Genomic DNA, 10,450 nt, shown 5'->3' with positions numbered 1-10,450 from the left:
TGCAACTATTGTACTCCCTCCATATCAAAATACAAGACGCTTTTTAACACTATGACAGTGTAAAAAACATGATTTCACCTATACATGATTTTTTTTAATATGAAAGTTGTCGGAGACGCTCTGAGAAAACTACCCATGGAGGCATGGAGCCTCTTGTTCATACATTTGTAAGATCCGACGACCACTCGTTTAATTAATCGTCGAAAAGCTTACCGTGCAATTATGTCGGCATTATAAGGATATGCAAACAGATCGTCAACTCACCATTTCATAGGTGTAATCTCGACCAAATGAGGTCTTTTTTTATAACTTTTTTACGAAGAGACTGAATGAAGTCTATAATCGACCAAACTCCCACCCCTCTTCCCTATCCGGATAGAAATCTCATTTCATAAGTAGACACGGATAACAAAAAAAATGCACACATGCAGATCTTTAAATTAACAATCAATAAAGGGGTTTTTGACTTTTTGCCATCAATTACTTTACACTTTGACAATTTGCCACTCCTTACATCGTAATTGATCTATTATCATTCTTTACATTGGACTTTGGTTTTTTGCCCTCTATCAGATGGGTCCCCCATATAATGACCAAAATACCCATGCTCCCAGATTGACCAGGAACGGCTCATCCCCTTCCTCTCGCCGGCAGCAACACTAGAAGACCGCGGCGGCTACTCGACGGCGAGTCGCGCTCGGTGGTCCTCGATGGCCGACGGCCATGGTCGTCCGCGGCGACTCCATCCGGGCGAGGTGAGTCCTCTCTGTCCTGCTCCCCCTCCCGCGGCGGCTACATTCCGGCGTGTGTTCTGCCGCTGGCCACCACATTGCCGTGATGTGCCTTGACGCTGCTGCTTGTGCTCTGCAGCCGGCCCCGCGTTGCCGCTGCAGCTCCTCTGACCACGGCTGAAGGGACGCGTCGTACACCACAGCGCGGACGGGACGGGACGACCCTTCCCTTCGCCGCCTCCGGCAGCAACAGCTCGTCCATGGTGCAAATTGCAGAAGCCGACGCCGTGCTCTACTCCGTCGGTCTGTCCAACTGCTTGTGCAGGTCGTCCCGCGCAGTCCTCGAGCCGCATGGCCTCCGCCTCCGTGCACGTATCCAGCAGCGAGGGCCGCCGGCCTTGTACGGCTGCTGCTCCGCTACGCGACGTCAAAATGCACCATGTGGATTAACAGCGCATGCAGCCACAGAGCCTGCAACTTTCTGTTCTTTTCTTTTTGTAACGTTCTTAGAGCCCACATCTTAATCCGTCTCTTCTTTGCATGGATGGATGCATAAGTATGAGCAACATCGAGTGATATTAAATTCAGAACATCAATTTGGACAATAGTTATTTAGTAATTCCTTACATTGTTCCCTCGCTGCTGCTCCTTTTGCTCTTGCTGCTTGTCGCTTTCGCTCCTCTCTGCAGCAGAACCCCGGCGGCGGGAGCAGCACGAGCAACAAGGGAGGCAGGGAGCAGCACGGCTGTGCCACCGACGCCAGCCACCTACGGCATTTAGTACTCCGGCGGCGGTGAGCCAGTTCATCCCTGCCGTTTTGATTTCAATCGGTGAATTGACTGGATGCACTTGTAAAACTAGCAGAAAGGGTAGTTTCGTCCATTGTTTTATGCATATACTATGTTTATCATTTGCAATTATTGTTTTTATGTGAAAAAGTGGCAAAATATCAAAGTCCAATGTAAAAAGTGGCAGAATATCAATTACAATGTAAGCAGTGGCAAATTGTCGAAGTGCAACGTAAGTGGTGGCAAAAAATCAAAAAAACCCATCAATAAACTACAAACTCCATCCGCAACTTTGGTCAGTGAATTAGGTACTCCCAGCACAGTTGTAGTGTACCTTGAAATATCAAAGTCAACATCCATTGTTCTATCAATAATTTTCAATGGCAATTATTTCTATCAATTTCTAGTCTCCATCCTCGCTTTTGGCTCCTGTAGGGGGAAAAGCAGGAGACAGATATGCACAGCAGGGCCGAACCCTACAACTGAGCTGCAGAATCAACATCCATGCATATGCACACCCTTCTTTATCAGTTCACCAGACAAGTCAAGAAAGCTGTTCCACTTATTGCTCCGGGCTTTCTTCCCTCCAATAGCTAACTTTTACTACCTTGTGGAACTTGATTTCCTCTTAATAATTTATGACAGCGTCACGCATGAACATGAAAGAAAAGAGAGAAACGGCTGGCACACGCACATCTTTTACTTTCTGCTGCTTAATTTCCTCTTGTAATTTATGACAACGTCAACCATGAACATGAACGAAAAGAGAGAAACGGCTGGCACGCACACATTGATCGACCGTTCCTGTTGCTGTCTTGCTGATCGACGGTGCTGTTCTGTTGCCGTGGTGGTTATGCTGGCCATCCCGTGGTGCCTGATGATTTACCCGGCGATGGCGGTGGGGATCAGCTCGGTTTGGGGTATGGTTTTCGTGGAGATTTTTAAGGTCGCTGTCCTTTCTCGGAGCTCCTCCTCTCTCTCTCTCTCTCTCTCTCTCTCTCTCTCTCTCTCTCTCTCTCTCTCTCTCTCTCTCTCTCTCTCTCTCTCTCTCTCTCTCTCTCTCTCTCTCTCTCTCTCTCTCTCTCTCTCTCCCCTTGCCGGTGAGGACCACCGTGGCCTTGGCGTTTCCTCTCAAGGTTGGTGGCACTTCTCCTCTGGAACGAACTTAACTAATCCTATTACAAGGCTAGCTAGCTTGGCAGTAGCTATATATAACTACCCCCCGTCCATTGCCATTGTTTCCTTGCACCCCATCACCGGCAACAACCTCATCCCCCTCGACTCCATCGACTCCATCGTTTCCCCTCGCCTCCTGCTCCCTCCCATCAATTATCGCTAGTTGTGTGTAGCATTTCACTCCAGCTATAGTAGTGTCTTCTTTATCTATCCTATAGTGATCTCTGTGTGCGTGAACCGATCCACCATGAGCATCTCCGTGAATGGGCAGTCGGTGGTGCCGCCGGGGTTCCGGTTCCACCCAACGGAGGAGGAGCTGCTCACCTACTACCTCGCCAAGAAGGTGGCGTCCCAGCGCATCGACCTCGACGTCATCCGCGACGTCGATCTCAACAAGCTCGAGCCATGGGACATCCAAGGTGAGTGCATGAGTTCCTTTGTTCATCTTCTACACTACCGTGTAGTTTCAAGAATGCTTTTATATTATAGAACGGAGAGAGCAGTTTGCATCTTGATACTTCTCCTGTATGGATGGTGAACTAATCGGCCATGGAAAAAACGCATGCAGAGCGGTGCCGGATCGGAACTGGCCCGCAGAACGACTGGTATCTGTTCAGCCACAAGGACAAGAAGTACCCGACGGGGACACGCACCAACCGCGCCACCGCCGCCGGGTTCTGGAAGGCCACCGGCCGGGACAAGGCCATCTACTCCGCCGCCGGGTCCGGCCGCATCGGCATGCGCAAGACGCTCGTCTTCTACAAGGGCCGCGCCCCGCACGGCCACAAGTCCGACTGGATCATGCACGAGTACCGCCTCGACGACGCCGCACCCGTCAACCCCACGGCCGGCGAGGCCACCTACTACTCCAGTGACTCATTCCCGGTATGTGCTCTACTAGTACAGTCCCTCTCTCCAGACTGTACAATACTGTAGTACGTCGCAATTGCATGCACGGCGGCCGGCCGACAGGGATGGAGATCGTTCGCTAGTGGTGCATGCGTGCGATCAATGTACGTACTGTACGCACACTTTCTGTGTATCTACACGTGGCACATATGCGACTGTAGACGACAAAGTCTAGTGAAGATTATGTCCGGGTGGTGGTTGGGAATGGCGACACACATGACACATGATGCAATGGAATTAATTGCAATTTGCGAGTGGGGACGGATGTTATACTACCCCTCCGTTTCTTTTTAGTCCGCATATAAGGTTTGGTCAAAGTCAAGCTTTATATAGAGTTTGACTAACTTTATATTAAAAAATATATGCATTCACAATATGAAATCAATATTATCATATGCACCATTTAACTATGGGTAGAAGCTATGAAAAAATATAGCAAAGTTAAGTCCTTGGTCCCTTGGTACTACTGCTGCTACAGGTATGTCCAAATAATCGAATAGTGGACCTTTGTGCACGGAGACACCGGCATATGACAAACTAGTAACAAACCTCCATTACCGAGCGAGCCTTTTCAAGGGTCAAACACTACGTACATGCATGCATGATGATGAATCGACATGCCTTTTGAGCTGCCTTAGGTAGTTAGCTTGAAGAACATTTTTATATTATGAGATGGAGGGAGAAGTTTCTTTGAAAATGTAAATCTAGTCTCAACAAAAAATTGCAGGTAATTAAGCTCGTCACGCGCGCTTGATTAGTCAATTGATGGTGTCTATCCGTATCATATGAGCAGATACAAGGCCTAGCCGGCGAACAGCCGTCGGCGCCGGAGGATGGGTGGGTCATCTGCCGGGTGTTCAAGAAGAAGAACATCGTCGTGCAGCGCCAAGCTGGCCAGAACCGCGGCGGTGGCGGCGCAGCGTTCAGCAAGCTAGTCGGCGCCGGTGCCATGGAGAGCAGCCAGAGCAACTGCTCGTCGACGTTGACGGCTGGCAGCGACCGCGCCAAGGCGCAGATGATGCACTGCTCCGCCAGCGACGACGGGCTCGACCACATCCTCAGCTACATGGGCCGCTCATCCACGGCATCGTGCAGGCAGGAGACCAAGCCCACCAACCCATCATCGTCAGCGTTGGACCACCTGATCAACAGCGCGTGCCACAGCGGCAGCAGCACCCTGTACGACAAGTTCATGAAGCTCCCGCCGCTCGAGCACGTCGTCCCCAACGGGATCCTTCCGCCGCCGGCCGAGTACGGCGGCGACTGGGACGATCTTGACCGGCTGACGGCGTACGAGCTCAACAGCCTCTCTGACCCCACGTTGGTCAAGACGACGAACGGCATGTCCTATATCGCCGACGAGCTCGGTGGCGCCACCTCCTACTCTGGCGGTGTCTCGCTGTACACTCCCTCCGTCACCGGGGCCGGCGACGGCGACCTGTGGAGCCTGACGCGGCCGGTGTCCATCGCTACACGCAGACTTGACGAGGTCCTGTTTTAAGGCTGTCGGATGCTGACACTGTCCTAGCGGACCAAACTAGCCTTTTTTTCTATAAGGAAAATTTTCATATATCAAGCTAATACCATCGCACCAAATGAATGTGTAGATTCTAGTACTCCTGAACTAAAACCACAACGAGAATTATCATATGGAGGGTGTACATAGGAAGATGCAAGAGTCAGTGCGTCTAAACGAAAGGTGTCATACAGAAAAAGTAAAAGTGGATATAAATAACCTAAGACAGAGGAGGTCCTATCCAAAGACAATATTACATGTCCTACGGAAAAGTAGAAGTAGATATAAATAACCTAAGATGATGGAGAACACCTCCCCCTAGTGCCTCTTCATCCCGACCCCTTTATATATCCCCTCCCCAGCCCATCCATGAATATGCGGGAACTTTCGCACCCCTGCCCCATCAACTTTGTTGCACCGATGACCATGTGTGGGTAGCGCTCCTTGGACTATGGGTTCAAAGCAATAGCTTTGTGGCATCTACTCTCCCCTGTTCTTCAATACAAATATCTCATGAGCTGTCTAACATGATTGTGATCCATCAGATGTAATTTTGGATGTGATGAATTATAACTTTAATACCAGAATATATATAGATTATTTATTATTTTGTTTTGGTTCTTTGTTGCATGATTTGTACATTTACATTCTCTCTAATCTATTAGTTTTGCACTAGCCATGTTTGGATGATTGATCTCTAAGAGAGAGTTCTGTATGTTGGTTGGGTTTAACCTTCCAAATAACCTATCTGAGTGGCAGAAAGACCAAACAAGCTTGTACTGTGTTATTGCCACTAAAGAGAAACAAGATAGTTGCCTACTAGGGAGTAGGGCGTTTTGGAGCTCGGCCTCCATGGAGGCCGGATTTTTTGAAAAATTCAAAATTCACACTTTTCAGTTTCAAAAAAATCTGAAAAAAATCATACAAGTAAACAAAGATGTTATGAGTATGTATGTAAAATTTGAGGATGAAATACCCTAAAATGCGATCTGTGCAAAAAAGACAAATTCATGGACTTTGAGAATGAATAGTGCATCTACTAAAAAGCCCCAGATTTGTTCTTTTTGTGTAGCACTCATTTTAAAGTGCTTCGTAAAAAATTTACACACATATGATTTATGTCTCTAAGTATGTGTGTATTTTTTTTCAATTTTTTTTGAAACGTGAAAATTTGAATTTTGATCAAGTCAAACTCGGGCTCCATGGAGCCCGAGCTCTAAAGAGCATTTTCGACAACTTCTCGTTGATGGACCGAAACTAAGGAGAATAATATTGTCAACATTATGTCACCTTACTTGATGCAATGCTTTGTTTTATTACTTAATACTTTGAATTGTATTGACGAATTTCGGTCTTGAAGTGGAGTATTAGCAATAGATAACAGTCTATGGATATAAGGACGAAATTTTTATATGCTGGCATATATGATGAAAGTCAAACATGAAAACGACAATTTAACTGATACGCCACTGTAATTTGTTTACCGTGGTATACGCGGAGTGGGCATGGACACTCGGCATAGCTTTTGCCGTGGTGAAATTAGTCTTCGACGAGTAGTTTGCACACTCGGCTTATAAGCGTTTTCCTGTAGTGTTAATTTGCTCGCCAGAATGCAGGGGAGTTCTGTTCTCTCGATGAGACGCGAGCTCTTTCGAGATTAAATTGTAATAATCTTACTCACGAGCTCTATCTTCGCTTGTTTCTGAAGCAAGATGCTAATAGCAGAGAGGTTTTCTACACACTACATCAGGCATCACATCATTAAACATAGATAAATAAGTTTTTCAATAGTTGGTTAGGTTTCCTTTGTCAAATGCACCTGTCTCTTGTCTGATTGCCTGCACGACAGAAGCTTCAGGCCATTCTGGGTCACCATACAGTTGAACTAAAGCTACAACTGACCTACACCCAGCAGGGGACACTCCAGACAACTCTGGAGCTGAAGCCTCCTCTGGCTAGGCTAGGAAGAATGTTTCCTAGATCAGGGGCGACCACCTATATGTCCTGTATGCATTAGATGGAGACCGTCGCCGTATGGCTCGCAATCTTCCTGATCATACATTTTGTTTCTGACGGGTTGCTGCTCTGATTTGGTATGGTGGAACCGGTCGTTTGGTGCGGGTGAGTCCAGAATCGTAGAATGGTCCTCTGAAATAGCCAGGCAGGGCCAGAGAATTGACGCTTCAAACAGTTATTCTTTGCATTAATTTTCTTTTCTGATTTTCATTGTTTGCCGGAATTGCTTCCTCCGTTCAGGACAAGGCGTCGACGCAGCCTACCAAATCATGTAGAGTACATCCTGTAGGTAACCTCGTGGCGTGTGCAACACATGTAATAGTAGTATACACAAGCAAACCACTAGAAAACACCTAAAAATTTTCTCACAATTTATCCTTCTTTAACAGTGCAGGTTTTATCAAAGGAAAAAAAAGACACAGTGCAGAGTTGATATGTAGCAGTGCCGAAGAAGGATCTGATTATCAACCCAGCTCAAGCATAACTCAATCATTCACCCACTAGCTGCTGCTACCTAGGATTCCTAGTACTATTATTCTGTCCATATACGAGTGTGGTGGGGGTGTTAGGTGCTGCTAATGCAAATCATTAGATGCCCGATCCCCGACGGCAATGTAGTGGCGGCCGATGGTGCATGCGGGAGCAGTAGTACTACGTGGACAGGCGCCCGGTGCTGGGCGACGTGATGACTTGGGAGCTGACCACTTGAACGAGATCACGCAGCAAAGCTGCTGAAGGCCAGGGGGGTCATGGTGGAGGGAGAATACTTGGCGTCGGCCTTTTATATCTAGCATACACGAGTTAGGGCAACTTCGATCAACGGATATGGGAGTTGGTTATCCAACTATGTGCATCAAATTCAGACAACAGGGGTGGGTCAGGCCGACCTAGAGGACTAAGTACATGGGCTGCCAGGACATGTGGTTGACAGTGGGCCAAGCAGACCCCCGCATGGTGTCTGGATTTCAACAAAGCTCCCCAATTTTGCTTTCAGTGTAGTAAAATTCCTACATGCGAACTGATAGGTTGAGGTACCACATTGGATGACAAAAAATGTTTGTGCCTTGTGGGCCGGACCTTTACAGGCATTTTGAGGCACCACACCCTTAGGACGTTAGCGCACGCATGATAATGCCTCGTAGGCCACACCCGGTCCGGCCAGTCCATGCATCGTATGCATATGCACGATGCTATCCTGATGCCAAAACTTTTTCACAACTCCATCACATGATCTAATTAAACTAGACTTGATAGTTTAAAGCGAACTCCATCATGCATGTGCATTTGTTTCTTTCGCTTGTTGATCTTGCTCCTGCTGTTGTTGTATATACTCATGAGTAGTATTGCTTGTGCTCATGTGACTGATTAATTTGGCTAGGCAAAGTACATCCATGATTTAACCCTTTTCGTTTGAGCGAGAAATGGGAGTCAAATGGCAAGTATAACGAGCAAATAAGTCATATCAAGGATGGGGATCATCATATGGAATGAACTATTCGAGGGGCTGGTCATTTCTCTTAATTTGCCAGGTTCATGTTCAATATAGCTGTAAAGTATTACTGATCATCTTTGGACTGCGGACCTACTTGTTGTTGCGGAACGTAGTAATTTCAAAATTTTCCTACGCACACGCAAGATTATGGTGATGCACAACAACGAGAGGGGAGAGAGTAATCTACGTACCCTCGTAGACCGACAGCGAAAGCGTTATGACGACGCGGTTGATGTAGTCGTACGTCTTCACGGCCCGACCGATCAAGCACCAAAACTATGGCACCTCTGAGTTCTAGCACACGTTCAGCTCGATGACGATCCCCGGACTCCGATCCAGCAAAGTGTCGGGGAAGAGTTCCGTCAGCATGACGGCGTGGTGACGATCTTGATGTTCTACCGTCGCAGGGCTTCTCCTAAGCACCGCTACAATATTATCGAGGATTATGGTGGAAGGGGGCACCGCACACGGCTAAGAGAACGATCACGAAGATCAACTTGTGTGTCTATGGGGTGCCCCATGACCCCGTATATAAAGGAGTGGAGGAGGGGAGGGCTCGCCCTCTCTATGGCGCGCCCTAGGGGAGTCCTACTCCCACCAGGAGTAGGACTCCCCCTTTCCAAGTCCAACTAGGAGTCCTTCCATGTAGTGGGAATAGGAGACAAGGAAGGGGAAGAGGAAAGAGAAGGAAGGAGGGGGCGCCGCCCCTCCCCCTAGTCCAATTCGGACTAGTCAATAGGGAGGGGGGGGGGGGCGGCCTGCCTCTCCCTCTCCCCTAAAGCCCAATAAGGCCCATATACTTCTTCCCCCGTATTCCCGTAACTCCCCGGTACTCCGAAAAATACCCGAACCACTCAGAACCTTTTCGATGTCCAAATATAGTCGTCCAATATATCGATCTTTACGTCTCGACCATTTCGAGACTCCTCGTCATGTCCCCGATCTCATACGGGACTCCGAACTCCTTAGGTACATCAAAACTCATAAACTCATAATATAACTGTCATCGAAACCTTAAGCGTGCGGACCATACGGGTTCGAGAACAATGTAGACATGACTAAGACACGTCTCCGGTCAATAACCAATAGCGGAACCTGGATGCTCATATTGGCTCCTACATATTCTACGAAGATCTTTATCGGTCAGACCGCATAACAACATACGTTGTTCCCTTTGTCATCGGTATGTTACTTGCTCGAGATTCGATCGTCGGTATCTTAATACCTAGTTCAATCTCATTACCAGCAAGTCTCTTTACTCGTTCCGTAATACATCATCTCACAACTAACTCATTAGTTGCAATGCTTGCAAGGCTTATGTGATGTGCATTACCGAGAGGGCCCAGAGATACCTCTCCGATAATCGGAGTGACAAATCCTAATCTCGAAATACGCCAACCCAACATGTACCTTTGGAGACACCTGTAGAGCTTCTTTATAATCACCCAGTTACGTTGTGACATTTGGTAGCACACAAAGTGTTCCTCCGGCAAACGGGAGTTGCATAATCTCATAGTCATAGGAACATGTATAAGTCATGAAGAAAGCAATAGCAACATACTAAACGATCGGGTGCTAAGCTAATGGAATGGGTCATGTCAATCACATCATTCTCCTAATGATGTGATCCCGTTTAATCAAATGACAACACATGTCTATGGTTAGGAAACATAACCATCATCGATTAACGAGCTAGTCAAGTAGAGGCATACTAGTGACACTTTGTTTGTCTATGTATTCACACATGTATTATGTTTCCGGTTAATACAATTCTAGCATAAATAATAAACATTTATCATGAAATAAGGAAATAAATAATAAC

At 47.2% G+C, this 10,450-nt stretch overlaps 1 protein-coding gene across 1 annotated transcript; it reads left to right on the top strand.

Annotated features, from left to right (window-relative positions):
* The first annotated feature begins 2,599 nt into the window (after window positions 1–2,599).
* Window positions 2,600–5,592, top strand: LOC123150673 (NAC domain-containing protein 43). Its single transcript, XM_044570503.1, has 3 exons — window positions 2,600–3,114; window positions 3,264–3,580; window positions 4,398–5,592. The coding sequence occupies exons 1-3, from the start codon at window positions 2,943–2,945 to the stop codon at window positions 5,103–5,105; spliced, it is 1,197 nt and encodes a 398-aa protein (XP_044426438.1). The 5' UTR covers window positions 2,600–2,942; the 3' UTR covers window positions 5,106–5,592.
* Window positions 5,593–10,450: the final 4,858 nt, after the last annotated feature.

Source organism: Triticum aestivum, chromosome 7A (genome assembly GCF_018294505.1).
Source record: "Triticum aestivum cultivar Chinese Spring chromosome 7A, IWGSC CS RefSeq v2.1, whole genome shotgun sequence".
NCBI lineage: Eukaryota > Viridiplantae > Streptophyta > Magnoliopsida > Poales > Poaceae > Triticum > Triticum aestivum.
This window is presented reverse-complemented; position numbering and strand designations above follow the sequence as displayed.